We start from the raw sequence: 21,801 nt of genomic DNA on the forward strand, positions 1-21,801 counted from the left end.
TAACGAATTTTAAAAATCCTTATACGTTTTTAACGTTTTATAGTATAAGCTAGTCCTTAACTATTTTTATTTTTAATACTTATATATAGATTTATCTTAGTATAATAGTATATTTTAAGAAATTTATTTTTTATATATAGAACTCGTACTTAGAGAGTTTAGTATATAATTTAGTATTTTAAAGTTTTTAAAATACTATATAAATATACTTTTTATATATTTCGAGGTTAAGAGAGAAAATAAGAATATTATTAATATAAATAATAATAAAAATATCGACGTACTCTTAGAGTATATAGTTAATTATTATTTAAAAAGTTATTAAAGTATTAATAAGTCCGAAGGGTATAACGAGATACTTAAAGAGTCCTTTACGAGTTTAAAATACCGTTTTTTATTTATCTCTTTTCTTAATTTAAATTTAGTTAAATACTTTTTTAAAATTTATAATAGTAAACTAGTTAGCTTTATAAAATAGATTTCTAAGCTTAGTAATAAGTAATAAAAATAATAATTCTTTTTTATAATTTTATTAAGTTTTTTATAGTTAATAATAGGTCTTAATTTTTTACCCTTTTTTAGTATAAAGAATAAGGGGAATCTTATAAGAGAATTCGATAGTCGAATATATCCTTTCTCGAGTTTCTTATTAATATATTTATCAAAATATTCCTATTCTTCTTAGTTTATTAAGTATATTAAATAGAACTTAGGTTATATTCCTTTTTTAAGTTCGATTTTTATATCCTAGTTATTATATTTTAATAATCCTATCTCTTTAAGTTCTATAAATAGTTTTATATATATTTAGTACTCCTCGGGTATAGTTTAGAATCGTTACGATCCTCGATCGTTAATACTATATACGAACTTCTTAAAGCTTTTTACCGTCTTAATAAAAACTATATATCGTATTTACTCTCGTTCTTTAGGAATTATTAAAAATCTATTTAAATTCTTTTTCTTTTTAAGTTATTTAATAACTAGATTTTCTTAAAGGACCTAGTTAGTAATTTAATTTATTTATAAGTTATGCTTTTATAATTACGAGATCTTTAAAATAATATTAATATCTCTAATTTTTATAATATTATATTATAGTTATTTTTACTAATTATTAATATATATTAAGAAGTATACGGTCTCTCGATTAATATATTTATAGTTATAATTAACTCGTTCTCTTTTTACTGTTTATAATTAATATAAGTTATCCTTTTATACTTATAATAAGTTAAGTTTATTTACTATTCTTAGTAAAATATAAGTTTTTTATATATTACTATTGATAATAATATTTAGTCCTTATTTATAAATATTAAAGTTAACTCGTAAATATACGTTATTATATTATCTAGTTATATATAAGAACTTTTCTTCTATTTTTATTTTTCGTCGTTCTTTTATAATTAGCTTTCTTAGTTTTTTATTATTTATTTCTTTAAGTAGTTCTTTTATTTATATCTCTCTTAGTACTCTCTCTATACCTTAGCCTTTTTAATATAATAAATTTAATATTAGTTATATCTATAGTCTTTCTATTTTATATACTCGTTATTAAGGCACTTTATAAAAAAACTAGGATTTAGGTTAAATATTACTCTATTACTATTATTAAAACTTAGTAATATCTAACTAAGTAGCTAGTCTTCTATATAAATATTCTTAATAAGTTTATTATTATATCTTTACGAATAAAAATAGCTATCTTATTTATATACGAGGTATTAAAAGTATTTATTATTTAGATATTTTACTTAAAATAATTCTTTATAAAAGGGATTTTTAAAGTTAAATAGAGAGTAGTCTTTATTTATATAGGGGGTTATTACGACCTTCTTATATTCTCTAATTTTATAAAACTAAATAGTTTAGTTATCCTTAAATAAATAAATATATTTATATTATAATTCGTTATTGTCCTTTTTAAAACTAGTATTATTAACGCTAAGTAGTACCCTATAATTAATCTCTATTTAAATACGTCGTTAAGTAACGTTACGAAGTTTATCTAAATTATAAAATAATTCTATTTTATTAAAATAAAAAAAACTAGTTCTTATTTTAATATCTTCTTTTTTTTTTAAATTAAAATTAATTTTTCTTTTTTTTATAACTCCGAAATTAAGAATCGGTCTCTTAATTACTTCGATCTTATTTTTATATAAAAGTTCTTCGAACTATTCTTTAACCTTATAAATAAATTTTCTATTAGTATCTACCCGTCGTATTATATAAATAAATTTAATTAGGATTTAGTCCGAATTAAGTTCTTTTTTAAACTTAGTAAATTATTTTTAATTTATATAGTTTTATTATACTATATAAATAAGGCTATTTATAATTTTTTTTATATTAAGTCCTCTTTTTTTAAATTTAAAAAGTTACTCCCTTATACTAGCTAAGAGTTTTTATTTAATTCGTTTTTTAAAAAAGTAAAATATATCTTTTATAATAGGGTCCGTCTTAGCTTTTTTTTTTATATTTTTATAAGTCTAAGAAAGTATAATAATATACTTAATATTTTTTTTTTAAAAAATATAGGGTTAGTAAGCGGGTATTTTTTCTTTTTTTATTATTATTACTAGCGTTTTAATAAATAGTATAATATTATATTTAGATTATTTTATATTCTTAAGTTATTTTAAGTATTATCCTATTTATTCTTTACTATCTTAGTAAGTAAGGTAGCTATTATCGTAATAGGCTATTTATAAAAGTTATTTATAAGGGGCTTTTTTATTTATAATATTAACTCGTTTTTTTAAAATAAGTTAGTATTAAATACACTTAGGTTATTAATAATCTCTAGCTATATATTTTAGCTTATTATAGTTATAGTATTTAAAATCTTTCTTTTATTACGGTTTTTCGTATTTAATAATATAAAGGTTTATAGGTCCTCCGTATTATTTATAAAACGTACTTCATTACTATTAGTTTCTTAAGTTATTTTAATAATTACTTAGTAGTTTACTATAGTTCTAATATTTTTTATTAAAATTAGCTTAAGGGTATCGTACTTCCCTCTTTTTTTTACGTCGTTTATATAATTAAATATCGATCTTAATAATAAACTCGACGTATTATAAAAATTTTATTAATATTTCTATTTTACTAAGTTTATTCTTAACTTTATTTTTTAATCCTTAATAAAATAAAAAAATACGAGTTTTTTAGTAAAATTAAGTCGTATTATAAGTTTTCTAAACTTAGTAGTATAGTACGAGGTAAACTTAGTTTATTAAAAATTAGCTAGGTCTCTTTTAGCTTATTATTTTTTATTAGGGTTTTAAAATAGGGATTTAAGGGTACTTTAAAATCCTATTATATTATTAAAAATATTTACGGTTTCCTTTTTATAATAAGGTAAATAGCTATTATTACTAAAGAATTCTTTTTAAAAAGGTTCGAATTATTCTAAGGCTCGTTTTCTAAAAAAAGTTATTATATTAATAACTCGTTTAGTCTTATTATAGAAATTAGTAATATAAAATATTTAATAAGTTCTAATTTAAATTAAAAATCTTTTAAAACGTCTAATAATTCTATTAAAAATAGTAAGTACGTTAAGCTTAAGTTTTTCTTATCTATCTATAGGGGTTTTAATAATATTAATAGTAGCTCGGAGGGTTCTAATTTTTTACTTTAAGTTATTTACTTCTCTTTTTTTAATTCCTAAGTTAGTTATAGCCTTATTAACTATATTTTAAAAAGTAGTAATATTTTTATTATTTTTAATTAGAGTTATAGCTATCTAAGTAGAGTTATTATTAAAAAGCTTTATAAATTCCTTATTCTACTTATTACTTTTTTTAATAATATATCGTATTTTTTTATAATTTACTTTTTTAAAAACCGCGTTATTATTAAAGTTATAAATAATATTAAGTATTTCGTCGTCCTCGACCCTAACTAGCTCGCTAATTAAATTAATAAGTTATTTAAAATTAAATAAGGGGGTACTTAAGGTTTTAAAAAATATCGTTATTCGTTTTATTACTTAGTAAGTCTCGTAAAGTTAATTTATTAAATAAGAGTAATTAAAATATTATAGCTAGCTAGTTATAATAAGTATATTAGTAAAAGTTAAGGCTATAAATACTAAGTAAATAGTATTATAATTATAAATAGCTTCCCTAAAGCTATATTTATAAGTCGTAAAATAAGTAAGGCTTTAGTAATTAATTATAGTCTTATTAAAAAGTTTTTTTAATAAAAATAGCTAAAAGCGATTATAAAATTTAATACTAAGTTAATTATTAAAAAAGCTATAAAAAGTTTATTTTTAAGCCCGGCTTAAATCTATCCTATATATAAGTCTCGTTTTTAAATATATTCTTTATTTATATATTACTTTAACGGGCCCCGTATTTTAAATATATAGGCTCTATATTTTAAAAAGACGGAGTACGTATTTTTAATATACGGACTTTCTTATTTCTTATTACTATATAACTTATTTTATAGTTCTTTTATTCTATAAGAGTTACTTTATATTCCCGTATTTTTATATATATAATATACTATAGCCGCTATAAGACTGCGGGGCGGGCCTTAGTTTTAGTTATATATATTAGGTCGTAATATTAGGATAAGATAAGGTAAAAGTAGAGTAATAGATAATTAAGCTTATATAGATTTTTAATAATAGTAGTTTCTAATCGGTAATATACCTATAGGATATAGTATTATTTCGGCACTAGTTGTATTTATTTTCTAGCTACTATTTAAAACTAGCGGATCGGGACCGCTAACTAGGCTTAAGGCCGGACGTAGCGCGTGCACGCGCGGGACGGAGCGAACATCCCTAACAGCAAGTAAACAAAGCTTCCGTTAGGATAAAAGCATCTATACATCACGTTAGTTAGTAATCTACTTCTATTAAGCATCTAACCTCCTAAATACGTTTGCTACTCTAATATAGTTTAGGAAGCGTCTGAGAAGTAAAGTTGCTATCGTGTTTGCTAAAATCATATATGCGTCACTGCTAAGTCCACTGCCTTATCGCTCTTGAGGTCCCTAGGTAAGCCCAGACCACTTAAAGTCCAGCGGGGCTATCACGTACATAACGCGCCTCGACCATCAAAAGACGCGTCGCGCCCGGCACTCCCTAGCATCATTCCATCTCGCATACTCAACTTGTCACAGGCAAATGGAGATATTCCATTCGATCTGATCCCCGTCGGCCTGTACCATCCTTTCCCGACTCTGATACAAATACAACATCGTCAATTCGATCATTCTGCCCCAAATATCTCAGGCAGCACCGAAATTACTGCCTTTTATTTTCCAAGAGTTCTACCTGGATCTTCAGACAAAGATGGCTCACAAGCGCAAGCGCTCCGAATCCGAACTCGTCACCCTCTTCCCCTCGCCAGCTCGCTCCGAATCCAGCATCGAGTCCTTCGAGTCACCAATCTCTCCAAGCCCCATCTATCCTCGCGCACATGCGACGCCATCGCACCTCTCGAGTCGCACAATGAAGCGCTTCCGCGACAACAGGCCCTCGGAGGAGCAAATCCATCGTAAGTCTGGTCCATGGCGTCAATCAAGAAGGGCAACATAGTTGACAGCATACCTCAGAACGTACTCTGAACATGCTTTACTCCGCACAGCAACACAACCAGTACTCAGCCGACGCAGGCCACGAGACGAATCAGTCCGAACCCACACCCGTTCCTGCCGCCCGCAACTCCCAGAAGTCCCTTCACAGCTTCTGGAATATCAAATCGGCCGAGCCCAGGTGCCCCGCCTTGGCCCCGTCTGTGGACCAGAGTGCGCTGTCGCCAATGAGCTGCGACGACTGCGGCGCTGGTCTTGGTGCGTCGGATGGCGCTGCGGACGGGATGGATATCGACGATGGTTACAGCTACGGTGTTGATCACTCTTGCGGTGCGTGCAGTAGGCACGTGTGCTCGCATTGCTCCGTTACAAACCTCGGCGAGCAGCGGCGATGCTTGAGGTGTGTTGGAGTTGCAGCGGGGGCGGCACGAAACGGCTCTGGATGGCCATCCTCTTCGATGTCTATTTTCTAAGTATCCTAGCCTGGCCGCTTCTGGGCATCATTCTTTTCGGTGGCGCATTGGGTTCTACACGTCAACGGCATGCCACGCCATGGCAGTCAGCCGTGTATGGTTCTGGTAAAAGGCGTTTCTGGCTTGCTGTGACATGATTCTCTGGTGTTGGCGTTGGGGTATTTTATCGTTCAGGAGATATCATAGGACATCGTGCATCACAATTCAATTTCAACCTGCGCATTCACTCAATAATCAGCTCATACTCAGCCGCACGAGCAATTGACGATGCTACGTACTGCGTCTAGAGCACCATGCATGATATGGACCGCGACTCTTCAGGGGATGCCACATAAGAGTGGCACTTTGGCAGCGTGATCCAAATCGATCAGCACGAAGGTTCTCAGATAACCAATCACTTTATTATTCAGGTGGAAACGAAGTCGTTCAGTCCAATGATATCCAGTGAAAGGCCAGAAAACCCGGCCAAGGCGCGTGGCTAGGTGCAGCCGCCTGCATACGACGTTCTGAACCAACAGACGACGGCAGCAGCCTATCGCAACAACCTTTGCCGCAGAGATCCGTTCTTTCCCCTCTTCCGAGAAACTCCTAGAAAGCGGCTTAAACCTGCAAAGTTTCCAACATAAGTGACGGACGTTTGCTATTCGATCTCGTGAAGCAACCAGTAGACAGAGCCCTACTTACTTTTGCGCCCAAGGCGCCTGCGTCACTCATATTCAGTTTATACCAACACAAGATGGCCGAAGCGATTGGTCTCGCGACAAGCGTTATCGCCGTTGCCGAAGTCACAGGCAAGGCCATAGGTCTGACTCTCAAAATCAAATCGCTCTGGTGCGAAGTCAAGAACGTCCCAGCCGCTCTTCTCGAAAAGGCTGAAGAACTTCAAGATTTAGACGACTATCTCAAAGATGCCGAAACTCAGACTGCGAGCAGTCCTGTATCTAAGTCGGTCGTCGACGATGAGATTATGCAGAAGTCGCTCCGGCGAGCCCGCGCCGCATTGGCAGATATACAGAACACCATCGATGACCTCAGTCTTCAGATGTCTGATCCGCGGAAGCATCGACGCAAATTGACTGCTGCAAAATTTGTCTTGCAGAAAGATACAATAGAAGACATGGAACGAAAGCTCGATCGAGCTTTGGAACTTTTCAAGGTGGCTCAAGGAATCTATTGCACGTGAGTTGAATACTGGATGTTTCGGTACTGGATTCTTTCTAGAGCTCGGCTGATCTGAGGTGAGCAGAAAATTGACTATGCTTTCCACGGCCATCATATTGGAACGGCTCCCGAATTGTTTGAGTCCTTCGGAAGTCACAGAGAAATCATCCCAAAAAGTCGAGGTGGCAGAATTCTTTCACCAACATAAACCAGCTGTTGCCAACATAGCTGGCAAGGACAACCTTGATATGGCTCAAGGCACAACCGCTATTGGAAGGTTTCGTCTTGGGTTTGGAGACGACGTCTTCCAGATTTCACTCAGATCACCCAGTTGGCTCGGCAGCAAGGTTTATTCCGCCATGTGCCACAAGAGCATACTTGGGTGGCAAATCAATCTTAGAACTTATGTAGTGATCGAGAACTTCTCCAGCTTTGAAGACGCGGTGAAGTCCGATGATCCACAGGCTCTCATGCAACATTTGCGATCAAGATCGCTAACGCCCTTTGTTCAAAACGAGCGCGGAGAAAACTTAATATCCGTACGTGAACCCAAATACCAGATTGAAGAGAGAGAGGCATTTGACACTGATCTGAATGAAGCTTTGCGCCCAAAACCGATGGGTCAACGTTGCGAAATGGCTTCTCACCTTTGGGCTGTGCGCTGATATCTATAGCGGTGACCCAACGCTGAGGTTCATCATCCTCAAAGTCTGTCGTTTCATCGACACTTCAGTGCTGATTTATTACAGGTACCCGGATTCAAGTCAACTCCTTTTCGACGCTGCCAATCAGTGGATGCATCCTCCAACTGCCCGCTCAGATTCTCCATCCGACTTAACTCTCCTTTTCGCCTTACACGCGCTAGATGGAGACGCTAGTATCTCAGTTCACCTCATGGTCTTCATAGCAGGCCTCGCAAACTTTGATAATTTTACGAGACTGCTTCATTCCAAGTCTCGAGTGTCGGATCCAAAATGGTTCTCTCTTAACTCCAGAGTCTCATTTGCATATTCTGGAATCCGGGGCTCTGTCTGGACCTTGAAACAAACATCTTCCGTGGTTCCGGAACTCCGAAGCCTCACTAGAGAGCTCCTGATTTCATGGCGACTCGGAAGACATGACCCAGTTGTGATGACCTTGGCAGCAGTGGGAATCGGGGCTTCGTCTGCTCGAGCACCCCGTGGCGATCCCGCCCAGTCGGAATCCGTCACTGAATATGCGCGACTAGCCGACCAAATTATTGCACTTGATCCTGACAGTCTCATTAAAGCTACCAAAGACCAGTGGAAAACGAGTCCGATGCACATGTTCATGTGGTATATGCTTACCAACATGCAGCCTTGCTCAGCAGATCAGGCGGACAAAATCATACAATCGGCTTTACTTGTCTGGGTGACGACACTATACCGCAACAAGGTGGATCTTATAAATCATGGGCGTCAGTCGCAAATGACATACAGCGTGCGAAGGCGCTTTGTGCTCCCTGGTTGGTCGTTTCGGATGGTTCAAGATCTCTCTGAGCCACGTAAGCGTCATCAGAAACGTGGACGATATTATCGAGCTGAATACGTCGGCATCACTTACGGTTCCTTGCCGAAACATTGGAAGATATGGTGGGCGGTTGAATATGAGTGTTATGCGGGTGATTTTTGGAAAATGCTTGAGGATTCTGCCACCCAGATTCCAGGTAGCTGGGTGGATGAAAGAGTTTTTGACGACCACAAGCTTTTGCCATCGTGGGTGCTTAAAGAGAACCGCCCGTTGATTTGGTCTGAATATCGCAAGACCAGGCCACCTACATAAAAGCATATTGTTCTTGGAAGCGTCATTTGTCACTCTACCTCAGCTTCTTGAGGCATTCACTCAAGCTTCAATTTTATGGCCTCACGACATGCAATAGTTACGTTACTGAAGTCAATGACCTTCTCGCAACGCAAGACCAAACCTCTGACCACGCAAGGGAATTAACACCACTATTAGTTGTAGAGAATGGCGCCTACTAATCAGTTCTAAGTAATCATACAAACGTTCTATTCTAGCAGGGAGAAGATGGAAGTAATTTACTGAGGCATTAGTTCCGCCTCGAGATCGACCACTGGGATCACATTCGCAGTGCTTGGAACAACACTAAGAGCGAATGATCTGAACTTCTCGGCCATACGATCATGGTGTAAATTCCCCTCCTCTCACATTATTTAGTACCTCTTATTATTTATTTTCATATTCTTAGGCACCTGTTGAGATACCTTATATAATACGAGGTGAATACGGAGCAAAGGACTCAAGGACAACACAGGCGCGTGGAGCAGACAAGGTCTTAACGGAGGGGAAGCGAACTACCCTGGCTTACTCAGAAATCTGCCTCTAAAAGACGTGAGGCTCAGCCACATCAAAGAGTTGCCTTATGTCTGCCCAATGCCGGTGCGACCAGGGCGAAGCGATCGAATCAAATATGGAGTGTCTGGACGCACCCATGTGCTTGGCACACCACGCTAAACCAATGAATCCAGCCTTATCTCAAGACACTGTGATTCATAAGGCTCTCGGCTCTGTCCTTCCCCTCTTGTGGAAACGACCCTCTCCCTTCTCTCTTAGGATCTATGTTCCTGAGCTAGACAAAAACCCGAAATAGGCACTCTTCAACCGTCTTCTTCTTATTTTATCCCTCAAACTCATCGTCTCCTCTCTCGCATGGTCTTCGTTAGCAAGAGAGCCCAATACTCAAACTATTGGACCCTTGCCCGAGCTATCAGCCTGTCGCCATGGCGGAAGCTCTAGGCCTGGCTGCCAGCGTCATTGCCGTGGTTGACATCACCACAAAGGTCGGAAGCGCCACCTTCAAGCTCATGAAACTATGGGCTGAAGTCAAGGAAGTACCACAGATGCTTTTGGAGAAGGCAGAACGAATCAAAGACTTAGAAGACTTCCTCCTTGATGCCGAAGACTACATTAAGAACAGTCCGCTACCACAAGCCTTCTGGAACACAAATCACCGCTTGCGACAGCATATCGAAAAGGTCCGCCGCGCACTTGACGACGTTCAAGACATGGTTGACGATCTGCAAACCAAGTTAATTTCTCGGAAACATGGCTTTAGAATCAAGTTACTTTCATCATCCAAGGTGGTGTTCCGGAAAGATGAGTTAAAGGCTCTGGACAGGAAGCTTGAAGCGGCACTCTATCTGTTTTCCATTGCACAGATGCAGTGGATCATGTAAGTGCTGCCTGTGCTGTCCCTGTGTCAAGAACGATTCTGAAACCATATTTAATCTAGGGCAATGTCGGCGTTTCGGACTTCGCTGAGCACCGAAGAGTGGTCAGGTGGAGGCACTGCCTCGAACGCGATGCAGGCGGAAAAGATCAACAATGCGCCAGTTTCCACTCCACCAGTACTCTTCTACATATGTAGCCCAGCTTCGGTAGTTCCTACCTTTCGATTTGTTTTTGGGAAGAATGACAACTTCCAATTCTCCATTCAGGCGCCCAGCTGGCTCACAGGATCTGTCTATTCAGTCATGGCCCAGAAAAGCTATCAGGGGTGGCAATTTAATCTCAGAGCTTATGAGGTAGTCAAATACTTCAGCAATGAGTTATTGGAATGCATTGGCATTGACGACCCTTCCGGGATGTTTCGAGTGTTATCGCAGCATAACATGACTCCCTTTGTACGGAACAGCTGTGGCAAAAGCTTGTTTGAGGTAAGTCTGCTCATTTAGAATAGTTGGTGTTTTATAGCTGACTGGGCCGAATTGCCTTAAGTTCGCTGTCGAATACAGGTCCCTCGACGTAGTGAAAGCTCTGCTTGAGAGAGGGTTTGCCTATCTTCTACGAGACCAGTTGAGCAGCCAAGCTTCGTAAGTCAGATGCAAGATGGAGTGGGTCTGTCTAAAGGAGTACAGAGTTGCCTTCCTCCTATACGAGCTTGGGAGCATGACCATATCACCACGCCGGTACGATCTGGAACCGACATTTCAGAAACTATTCCTGGAAGTTTTCCTTGATGACTACCTTGACGATCCGGCACGAATATTTTGGCTATTCAGTTACGGCATCGGGTATCATTCATTTCAAATGATACTGAAACGTTACTCGATTAAATACGAGTCGTTCCCGCTTGCACAAAGGCTTCAGCATCTCAGGTTCGTCGTAGCTACATGTAGCTGGGAGACGCATGAAGTTTGTTTTATCCTTACTGAAACCAAGAACGATGACACATGGGCATCTACACTCGTATCATCCCGAAGCATGAATGGGCTTGCCCTCTTTCATTCATGTGCCATTGGGATGGCTAGCAACTTCGTAGCAAGGAACCGCCACCCTAACCCTGATCAGTGGGCCGAAACAAGACAGTCATGGGTCAAGCTACTCCGTGACGGCATCAAACTAGACCGTCAGAGTCTATACCACATAGATTCGACTTTGAACTGGTCGGGCAATGGAGCAATGAGCTCACCCCTGTGCAGCATCATCAATTCGATAGTTGACTCCAGGCCCTCGGATCTTAGTACGGCTAGACAAGTATTAGAATCACTTATGGCAGCACTTGCAGAATGGATTTCTATAATTTCTTCTAGCGACGTGGAGCTCCTGGACTACGGACGTGAGGAAAGCCGTATGTACAAGCGAGGGCTTACAAGTGTCTGGCAGCGTTGGGCTCCTTGGCATGGAGATACTATTGGTACAACTCGACTTTCTCTTATCGGTATTACTTATGGTTCTTGCCCAAATCATTGGAGTCTTTGGTGGTCGGATGATTATGAAGATTACGCCGGAGAGTTCTGGACCATGGTCCAAGATGTGGTCGGCAAGGTTCCTGGTGCCTGGGTTGATGAGTCTTGGAGTCCAGTGGAGTATGATCGCGAGGAGTGGGATAGGTGGCAAGCCTGGGAGAAAGAAGAGCCTACACCGTTAATTTGGACCGAGTATCGCAGAACTCAGCCGCCCATCTGAGCTGCCACTCGATTCAAGATTCAATGACCTAACTGTTCAGACACGCAGCAGTTCCCTTCTACTTCCATCGCGGTTCATAGAACTTTGAGTGTTTCTCAGTGCTCATATATTGCTTTTCCCTCTTAAAATCTGGCTAGCCAGACAACCAACGATGTGCCTGGTTCCAGAGCTTCGAAGGTTGAGCATTGCAAGACCTAAATTATGGTGTACCAGTCGATGTTGGCCTACAAAGACTCTGCACACGGCTAATGGGTTCATCTGGCGCCGAAAACGACGGTCTTTGTGACTTTTTACACGATCAGTCCCGATTTCCTTCAATCCAGACTACTACGAGTGAGGTAAGCTAGACATCGAGGGGTCTAGGCAAACAACCGCCGTATAACGGACTGTGGCCTCATTAATTGCATTAACTCACTTAGCTGCTGGAGGCGGAATGCTACATCTGGAAACGCCGTGCTCATTATGTAATTTGGGGAAATGTTTCGCTACTCGGAGCCCCTAAATCCTAAGCTTCCGAACCATTTGAGGATAGTGTTTCTCAATTTGTTGGCTAAGACCAGGTTGAGCTCTGTTACCTTTCTATAGCCGTGGTCATTGCTTTTTCAAGCTATTTTCTAGATTTTCTTGACTTTTTTCTGCGTTCGACCAGTCTAATAAGGCCAAATTTGGAGACAATTTAGCGTCACGTGCAGCTTGTCGGCCTGACGATCGCACCTTCCTTGCTGGGTACCTCACCTCAGGTACCTTCCCTGAGCTAAGGTACTGCCAAATCTTGGAATCGACTTCTCGCTCCTCACATTGTCTCATACAACAAACTCACAACACCATCCGCTCGCTCACGTTTCTTCCCTCCTTTCTCGATACCCACCGACCCGTACTGGCCATTCATCATCCAATTCCGCTCATTTTCCCCCCCTTTGCCCCTGGATTGAAATTGCGGATCCAGGCCACCAGACTCCTCTACCTCAGCTTCTCTCTATCCCTCTGACAGAAGACATCCACAATGCTCGGCTGGTGAGCTTTGCCAACAAAATTTCTTGATGTCTCAAGCATTGTATCGCTAAAAACTTCATCTCTAGGTATCAGGCAAGACTTGCGGCTCGCCCGCTGCTCACCCAGAGCATCACCACCGCCATCCTCTTTGCAACCGGTGACATCACCGCCCAGCAGCTCGTCGATAAGCGCGGCCTCGAGAAGCACGAATGGGCCCGCACAGGCCGCATGGCCCTCTACGGCGGTGGTAAGCTCCACCTCACCTCACCTGCACTCAGAGAACTCACACGCGACGACGCCTTCATGGCCGACCTGAGCTGTGGCCGATGAGTTCAACCTCACTAACGAAATGCTTCAAGTCATCTTCGGCCCCGTTGCCACAACCTGGTTCAAGTTTCTGCAGAACAACATTGTCCTCAAGAACAAAAACGCCGAGATGCTCGCCCGTGTCGCCGTTGACCAGGGTGTCTTTGCCCCTGTTATGATCAGCGTCTTCCTGTCCTCCATGGCCACGCTCGAGGGCGGCTCTATCAAGGAGAAGCTCGACAAGAACTATAAGACTGCGCTCACGTCCAACTACATGCTCTGGCCGTTCGTCCAGGTAGTGAACTTCAAGTTCGTGCCGCTTCACCACCGTGTGCTCTTTGTCAACGTCATCAGCATTGGCTGGAACTCGTACCTCAGTTTCTTGAACAGCCAATAGATGGCTATTGGGGACTGGGTAGTAAGATGAGCTTGAGGTGGTCACCGCCAATTGAGGGAAGCAGTCTAGAGGATGGCTCGAGAGAACTGAGAATTCGCTGTGATTCCAGCGTCGTATAGCGATTTGTGGCTTCAGATTTCGAGCATTAGAAGCAGGATAGACGAGATTGAAGTGATCAAAAAACGGTCATAGGCAGGATCAATGGGAACATACTGCATCATTCTTATTCTATCTCAACGTGAAGAGTTGCTTCAAAGCATGATGATAGGCCTGCAATTGTTGCCCGTTAAGAAGCGAATGTTCCTGCTGGTTCAGATCGACCAAGGTATACAGTAGAACAGTCACATTGGGAAACAAAGTGTGACGTATTAACATTGAACAATAACAGAGGTATTGCCGTGGTTCAAAGACGGCCACAAGCTCAGCCCTGCCAATGAGCGATGGATGCGGGGAAGATGAGGAGCCTCAAGTTTCCTACGCTGTAATTTATATTCGTTCATCTCTTCTTAGTACTCATATGTGTCGGCAACCATATATCTGACTGGATCGTCATTGCATGACAGCCAAGTGGAAACGCTTAGCTCATAGTTCCGCGTTTGCTATCTGGCATCGCACCACTCGCAGCAATAGATAACTGAGCTACTGCCGTCCCCTCATTCTCCCCACCCTTAACCGGGATCCTTCGGCGACGGAGTCGGCCGCTGCAACGTTGCAAGTCAATCTGGCGCCGAACGGCTGAAAAGCACCTGAAAGTGTTGTCGTAAAGTGACAAAATTGAGATAAAAGTCTTCTTGAGACAAGGTATTCGAAGCAATTCCCTCTAGCTCGAAGGCACTCGATCAAAGACACTCACGCAAAGATGACCGCCTCCGGCCTGCTTGATCGCCTCAACCGAGACGGCTTCGTCGTCATCCCTTCAATCCTCACCGAAGACCAACTCAAAGACCTCCGAAGTGCCACTCAAAACGCTACAGCACTGGCCCGCGCCGGAAAATGGCCAAACGTGCGGACGCTGCCCAAGCAGTTCCCGCCGTGGCCGGTCGCCACCCCGGAAGCGCCCCCGGAGGGCATCTGGGGCGTCCAGGGGATGATGCACCCCGACATGCCCAATAACGCCGCATTCATCAAGACGTACTTTTCGGATGCCGTGGTTGAGCCGACGAAACAGCTGCTGCAGTGCACCGATGACGATCTTGTCATGGAGCTGTTCAATTTGCTCATACGGCCTGATGAGGACTTTGAGCTGCGGTGGCATAGAGATGATATCCCCGCTACTGCTACCGCCGAAGAGGAGCTCGATCGGCTCAATAAGCCGGCTTATTCGGCGCAGTGGAACCTGGCTCTCTACGATGACAACAGTCTCATCGTCGTCCCAGGCTCGCATACCAGAGCCAGGACAGACATTGAGCGCAACGCTGATCCTTATGAGAAGGAGATCCCTGAGCAACTATACGTGAAACTCAAGGCAGGCGACATTGTCTTTTACAACAACAATATCCTTCACCGCGGCGCATACGTCGCGAATAAAGAACGCATGACACTGCATGGGAGCGCGGGACATGTCAACGGGAGCACCCTCCGAGCCCGCAATGTATTGCAACATGGGCTCAAGGGCTGGGTGGATAAGGTTGATTTGGGCGTGTTGGATGAGAAGGAGAGGGCGAGGGCTGAGAACATGCGGAGAATGCTGGTTAAGCTGGGCCAGGAAGCGGGGGAAGTGGGATATTCACTCGAGGGGTAGTGAGATAAGGCCGTTATGGATCTTCTTACTAAAGACAAACAAATGCATGCGCGAGTTTACTTCCAAGGACAAGAAGTCTTGGGGTGGTTTTGTTCTGGACCAGTCGAGCGGTGTGTAACAACAACCTGGGCGGTGAATTGGGTGAGTCTGCCCGGACTCTGCCCGCGGTCATGTGTGGTGGGCGCTTAGCTATGTGTTCCCGTGACGGGGCGGAGTGAATCAGACTGGAATCCCATCTCGATGATAATTAAGAGGCGCTACCGGCGTTATATCACGCTGAGGCCTCAAGCAACGTCATTTCTCAAAAAAGAATAACAATAAGCCAACTGACACTTCCTGCACTGAAAGGTTGTTTCATCTCAAGTTTCCGTCTTCCACCTCGAAAGCTCTGGGGAAGGAGTGTCAGTGGTCTGTGCACAATCGGATGCCTAAGTAACAAGGTGTCAGTGGAACCCGTGAGCTTTTCCCGTCCTGCGGCCAAATCCGGGTTTGCCAACCATCAACCGACTCTGTCGGCAACATCTGCGTCAGCCTCAACCACCTCCAAAACCACCCCTCCTCCTCCTTCTCGAACCCGTCCAGATCAATACCCCCAAAGGTCTGCACCCGGCGACAATGCTGCCCTCATCGGTGCGGCGCGTGGTCGCTTCGGCGCCGCAGTCCCCTCTCGTCGCCTCCCTCACCACCTCCGCTCCGAGAGCGGCTACGGCCACCATCACCCTTCAGCAGAGACCCGTCGGTGGCCACCAGAGACGATGGTCCTCCTCGAGCCCCTCGAACCCGAATAACAACGGATCCAAGGACATTCCTGCCCAGGGCCAGTCCGTCCATGCCTCGACATCATCGAGCTCCAGCAGCAGCGGCAAGGCCAACGGCGAGAAGCGGAAACGAAAGACCAAGGACAGCGCCGATAGGGAGGCTGCGCAGAAGCTGCCCAGCGTGCCCAGCACACAACATGTTTCCCAAGAAGGTGTGCAGTCGTGCGGAGTCTGGATCTTGTGGAAGAAATGCTAACTGAACCATGCGCAGCTCTCGGCTTGTCAACCTTTTTCTCGCTGCACCGGCCGATATCTGTGACCCACAGCATGCCCAAGTCAGTGACGGAAGAAGCCTTCGCCGCCATCTTCAAGCCCCGGAGCAGGGCGAACAAGGTCACCGATGTCATCTCAACACTATCGCGGACGACCGACGACCTCGAGGGCGCCATGGCCAAGATGACCATCGGCCACCAGGAGACGGATGCGTCAGGCGAGCCCGTCCAAAAGATCGACTTCAAGAACCCCGACGGCACCGAGTCGAGCGTCTACGTCCAGCTCAACAGCATGGCCGGCCAGTTCGTTCCCTTCCGCCCTCCTCCGGCCCCCGAGGCCATGGGCGAGACTGCCGACGCCGCGACATCCCACGCCGCCGCCGCCGAGTCCGCCGTCGAGGACCTACTCGACGAGACCCCCCACCACCGCGTCTACAAGGCCATGTTCACCATCGAGGAGACGACCGACGCCGACGGCCAGGTTCAGGTCCTCGCCCACAGCCCCAAGATCATGCAGGACGGCGGCGACGCGCCCCGCTCGTTCCTCGAGCGCATGGCCCTGCGCCAGATGAAGTTTGACGAGGCGCAAGGCCACGATACCATGCACGCCCTCAGCGTCAAGCGCCAACGCAAGCTCAAGATGAAGAAGAAGAAGTACAAGAAGTTGATGAAGCGCACGCGCAACCTGCGCCGCAAGCTGGACAGAATCTAAGCTCGGATTTGGGGGGGTCGGTTGTTTGGTTTGTATATAAAACAAACAAAGCCCCGTCGGTCTCTTATTTTCTCACATCCTTGTGTTTTTTTCCCCTTTGGACTCGGCTTCTCCCACTCGAGCATATCTGGGAAAGACGCGGGTGTTTTTTTTCTCCTCATAATTGGTGTTCTCGGCCGGGGCATTCATCGCTGATGGTATTTCATCTCCTTTTCGCGACTGTGCACACATTTCTCGGGCTTCATATAGAGAAGAGAGGGGATAGCTTTGCATCAGATAGCAATCATCCAACTGTTTGCATCCAGAGCAATCACTCATGACCGTGCCGCGATACCTACTGAGAGCGAGAGAGATGCAAGAATCAGGGACGCTAGAAATAAGAAGGAGGAAAAGACAGACAGAGCGATATCATGTACAACAAAAAAGTGTATTACTAGTTCCATCAAACGGAAATAACTCAAGGCCTTTACAGCCCCCTTGAAAATCGTCTTACCATACCTATTCTACAGTATTCATACACCAAACCATTTTCTGAGTGACTGGCAGGCCTTTGATTTTTAGAGATCGTCCGAGGGGGGTGTGGCGTTCCGCCACGGGCGTGGCCATAACGAAAAAGTTGCGGCACCCCACCAAGACGCACCCACCTCGAAAGCCCACCGCCCGGCAGAAAATGTTCTCTCCGCCAAATTTTTGGGAATTTCCTCGACGTCTAAGAGCTGGTTTGCGCCGACCCGACTTCTCAGCAAGCCCGCCTTCTGCCAATTTTCCGCCTTCACTCCCCCTCGTCCCTCCTCCCCTGCGAGCTCTGTTCAAGATGTCGCGCAAGGCAGTGTGAGTTCTCGTTATGATATGAACCCCTACATGTATTTAATTGCTGACTTTAATCCAATACAGAGACCAGCGGATCCCGAGTCTCATTAGCAATGGGTACCAAGAGAAGAAGCGCAGCTTCTTCGTGGTGGTCGGTGACCACTCCAAGGATGTCATTGTCAACCTCCACTACTTGATGGCTAGAAACATCAAGCAGAACAAGTCTGTGTTGTGGGCGTACAAGACCAAGCTCTTGGGCTTCACGAGGTGCGTCTTCCGGCTCGAGCAGGGCTCACTTACACAGCAGACACGGAGAAGCTAACATGCCAACCTCTTCCTCGAAATCCAGTCACCGAAAGAAGCGCGAGAACAAGATCAAGAAGGAAATCAAGCGCGGCACCCGCGAAGCCAACGACTCCGACCCCTTCGAGCTCTTCGTGTCCCTCCACAACATCCGCTACGTCTACTACAAGGAGACGGAAAAGGTCCTCGGACAGACGTTCGGCATGTGCATCCTGCAAGACTTTGAGGCCATGACGCCAAACATCCTCGCGAGGACGATCGAGACGGTCGAGGGCGGCGGCCTGGTGGTCCTCCTGCTCAAGGGCATGTCCTCGCTCAAGCAGCTCTACACAATGTCCATGGACATCCACTCGCGCTACCGCACCGAGGCGCACGACGACGTCGTCGCCCGCTTCAACGAGCGCTTCATCCTCTCCCTGGGCGGCTGCGACTCGTGCCTCGTCATCGACGACGAGATGAACGTCCTGCCCATCTCGGGCGGCAAGGGCGTCGTGAAGCTCCCGCCCACCGACAAGGACCTCAACAAGACCGAGGCAGAGCAGGAGCTCGAGGACATGAAGGAGTCGTTGCAAGATACCCAACCAGTCGGCTCCCTGGTTACCCTCGCCAAGACGACTGATCAGGCCAAGGCGCTGCTGACGTTTGTCGACGCCATTGCCGAGAAGACCCTGCGGAGCACCGTCACGTTGACGGCCGCAAGAGGTCGCGGAAAGTCGGCGGCCATGGGTGTCGCCGTTGCGGCTGCTGTCGCGCACGGTTACAGCAATATCTTCATCACCTCGCCGTCCCCGGAGAATTTGAAGACGCTGTTCGAGTTTGTCTTCAAGGGTTTCGATGCGCTCGGGTACGCCGATCACGCCGACTACTCCATCATCCAATCGACGAACCCCGACTTCAACAAGGCTATTGTCAGAGTCAACATCCACCGGGCGCATCGCCAGACGATCCAGTACATCAGACCCCAGGATGCCCACGTTCTCGGACAGGCAGAGCTGGTCGTCATCGATGAGGCAGCCGCCATTCCCCTGCCTTTGGTGCGCAAGCTCATGGGTCCTTACCTGGTCTTCATGGCCTCCACCATCAACGGTTACGAGGGTACCGGTCGCTCGCTCTCGCTGAAGCTGATCAAGCAGCTCAGGGAGCAGTCAAGGCCTGGAGCCAAGACTGGTGAGGACACAGAGGTTGCCGACAGGACGACGGGCAGAGCCTCCAAGGATCAGGGCTCGAGCCAGTCCAGTCGGTCTCTCCGCGAGATCACCTTGTCTGAGCCCATCAGATACGCCCAAGGCGACTCGGTTGAGAAGTGGCTAAACAAGCTTCTCTGCCTGGATGCCACCCTCCCCAAGGCCAAGGCCAGCGCTCAGGGGTGCCCCGACCCTTCGCAGTGCGAGCTACTCAAGGTCAACAGAGATACCCTCTTCTCCTTCCACCCCATCCCCGAGAAGTTCCTGCAGCAGATGGTCGCCCTCTACGTTGCCAGTCACTACAAGAACTCTCCCGATGATCTCCAGCTGATGAGTGACGCCCCGGCCCACGAGCTCTACGTCCTCATCGCCCCGACATCAGACGGCAAGCTGCCCGAGCCCCTGTGTGTGATCCAGGTCGCACTGGAAGGAAAGATTAGCAGACAAAGCGTCATCAACCAGTTGAGCAGAGGACAGCGCCCCTCCGGTGACTTGATCCCCTGGCTCGTGAGCCAGCAGTACCAGGACGACGAGTTCGTCTCCCTCTCCGGCGCCCGTGTCGTGAGGATAGCGACGAACCCAGAGTACGTGTCCATGGGATACGGCACCAAGGCCCTGCAGCTCCTGACCGACTTTTACGAGCAAAAGTTCACCAACCTCTCCGAGGACGCCGACCTCGCCATGGAGGAGACCCTTCCCAGAGTTACGGACGCCGAGCTGTCAAACACCTCTTTGCTCGCGGACGACGTCCACATTAGAGATATCAAGAAGCTGCCGCCGCTGTTTGCGAGATTCTCCGAGATTAGGCCCGCTGCTCTGGACTACGTCGGTGTCAGCTACGGCTTGACGCAGCCACTCCACAAGTTCTGGAAGCGCGCCTCTTTCGCGCCTGTCTACCTGCGGCAGACGGCCAACGACCTGACGGGCGAGCACACGTGCGTCATGATCCGGCCTTTGGAGAACACCGGCGCCGATCGGTCATGGCTCGGCGCCTTCTCCCGGGACTTCCAGCGTCGTTTCCAGTCGCTGCTGTCGTATCAATTCAGGGAGTTCCAGTCGGTTGTTGCGCTGAGCATCGACGAGTCCGCCAGCATTGGCGCCAAGCTCGACGGTACTGAGCCCACGGCCCTGACAAAGGTGGAGCTGGACAGGTTCCTGACGCCATTCGACTTGAAGCGCCTCGAGTCGTACGCCAACAACATGCTGGACTACCACGTCATCCTTGATCTCGTTCCCACACTCGCTGGCCTGTACTTCACTGGCAAGCTCAAGGGCGACATCAAGTTGACTGGTGTCCAGCAGGCCATCCTGCTCGCCATCGGTCTGCAGAGGAAGGATATGGACGTCATCTCCACTGAGCTGTCCCTGCCGTCATCACAGCTGCTGGCCATGTTTATCAAGATCCTTCGCAAGATCACAACGCATTTTGGATCCCTGGTCAACGCCGCCGTTGAGGCTGAGCTGCCTAGCAATAACACCATTGGTGTCAGCCGGGAGAACGCTTCTGGGGTACATGACGATGAGGTCGTTGACAAGAAGTTTGTTCCCCTCGAGACATCTCTCGAGGACGAGCTTGAGGAGGGAGGCGACGAGGCTCTTGCTAAGCTTCGCAGGAAGCAGCGCGAACTGATCGACTCCCTACCGCTTGACCAGTAAGACCCATTTCTTCAATGCGTACCTTTGAGAGCACTTTACTGACTACAACTCCCAGGTATGAGGTTGACGGTGACGCCCCCGCCTGGGCCGAAGCCGAGCAGGCCGTCAAGGACGGCAAGACTGGCGTAGTCAGCGTGAAGTCGGCCAAGTCGAAGCGCAAGGCCGGCCCTACGGCAGCCGAGATTTACGACGAGGCTCTTGGGGAGAAGAAGCACAAGAAGGCGAAGAAGTCCAAGAAAGACAGGGACTAAGTAAAGATACAGGGAGGGGGGGGGGGAATAAGTGACAGAGGAGGCATAAACAAAAGTGTAAAAGCATCTTTACTTACAGGGTGAAACGGGTATTTGTCCTTGCTTGGGCGGCCTCTATGCGGAGTTGGCTTGGCTTTGTTTTGTTAACAATTTTAAGAAATTTTGAACTTCTTGATTCAAGTACAAATGGACGGTGATGTCCTCCTCTTTCCGGATGGAAGTGTTCAGAGACTGGACGACATCTTAGATCAAGTGACTAGCCGGTCAGT

The 21,801-nt window shown here is 45.3% G+C and overlaps 8 protein-coding genes across 8 annotated transcripts; 7 read left to right on the forward strand and 1 right to left on the reverse strand.

Annotated features, from left to right (window-relative positions):
* Positions 1 to 444: 444 nt before the first annotated feature.
* On the reverse strand, positions 445 to 618 carry CPAR01_00945 (uncharacterized protein; the record flags this gene model as incomplete). Its single annotated transcript, XM_060485235.1, has 1 exon — positions 445 to 618. A coding segment is annotated over one exon (174 nt), but the record flags the coding sequence as incomplete, so codon positions are not given.
* Positions 619 to 5,323: 4,705 nt separating this feature from the next.
* On the forward strand, positions 5,324 to 6,038 carry CPAR01_00946 (uncharacterized protein; the record flags this gene model as incomplete). Its single annotated transcript, XM_060485236.1, has 2 exons — positions 5,324 to 5,528; positions 5,587 to 6,038. 2 exons carry the CDS (start codon positions 5,324 to 5,326, stop codon positions 6,036 to 6,038), a joined length of 657 nt encoding a protein of 218 aa, XP_060356093.1.
* A 616-nt stretch (positions 6,039 to 6,654) lies between these two features.
* On the forward strand, positions 6,655 to 9,002 carry CPAR01_00947 (uncharacterized protein; the record flags this gene model as incomplete). The annotated part of the gene is made up of 3 exons (XM_060485237.1): positions 6,655 to 7,217; positions 7,285 to 7,738; positions 7,800 to 9,002. Coding segments are annotated over 3 exons (2,220 nt in total), but the record flags the coding sequence as incomplete, so codon positions are not given.
* A 959-nt stretch (positions 9,003 to 9,961) lies between these two features.
* On the forward strand, positions 9,962 to 12,149 carry CPAR01_00948 (uncharacterized protein; the record flags this gene model as incomplete). The annotated part of the gene is made up of 4 exons (XM_060485238.1): positions 9,962 to 10,413; positions 10,474 to 10,897; positions 10,935 to 11,053; positions 11,099 to 12,149. The coding sequence occupies 4 exons, from the start codon at positions 9,962 to 9,964 to the stop codon at positions 12,147 to 12,149; spliced, it is 2,046 nt and encodes a 681-aa protein (XP_060356095.1).
* A 1,003-nt stretch (positions 12,150 to 13,152) lies between these two features.
* On the forward strand, positions 13,153 to 13,845 carry CPAR01_00949 (sym-1; the record flags this gene model as incomplete). Its single annotated transcript, XM_060485239.1, has 3 exons — positions 13,153 to 13,163; positions 13,229 to 13,389; positions 13,502 to 13,845. The coding sequence occupies 3 exons, from the start codon at positions 13,153 to 13,155 to the stop codon at positions 13,843 to 13,845; spliced, it is 516 nt and encodes a 171-aa protein (XP_060356096.1).
* An 859-nt stretch (positions 13,846 to 14,704) lies between these two features.
* Positions 14,705 to 15,586, forward strand: CPAR01_00950 (phytanoyl-CoA dioxygenase; the record flags this gene model as incomplete). The annotated part of the gene is made up of 1 exon (XM_060485240.1): positions 14,705 to 15,586. One exon carries the CDS (start codon positions 14,705 to 14,707, stop codon positions 15,584 to 15,586), a length of 882 nt encoding a protein of 293 aa, XP_060356097.1.
* Positions 15,587 to 16,201: 615 nt separating this feature from the next.
* On the forward strand, positions 16,202 to 17,328 carry CPAR01_00951 (uncharacterized protein; the record flags this gene model as incomplete). The annotated part of the gene is made up of 2 exons (XM_060485241.1): positions 16,202 to 16,556; positions 16,616 to 17,328. The coding sequence occupies 2 exons, from the start codon at positions 16,202 to 16,204 to the stop codon at positions 17,326 to 17,328; spliced, it is 1,068 nt and encodes a 355-aa protein (XP_060356098.1).
* Positions 17,329 to 17,998: 670 nt separating this feature from the next.
* CPAR01_00952 (uncharacterized protein) lies at positions 17,999 to 21,532 on the forward strand (the record flags this gene model as incomplete). Its single annotated transcript, XM_060485242.1, has 4 exons — positions 17,999 to 18,159; positions 18,223 to 18,405; positions 18,446 to 21,277; positions 21,337 to 21,532. 4 exons carry the CDS (start codon positions 17,999 to 18,001, stop codon positions 21,530 to 21,532), a joined length of 3,372 nt encoding a protein of 1,123 aa, XP_060356099.1.
* Between the last annotated feature and the right edge of the window lie 269 nt (positions 21,533 to 21,801).

The sequence above is a fragment of the Colletotrichum paranaense genome, assembly GCF_030867605.1.
Source record: "Colletotrichum paranaense strain IMI 384185 chromosome Unknown Scaffold_1.1, whole genome shotgun sequence".
Lineage (NCBI taxonomy): Eukaryota > Fungi > Ascomycota > Sordariomycetes > Glomerellales > Glomerellaceae > Colletotrichum > Colletotrichum paranaense.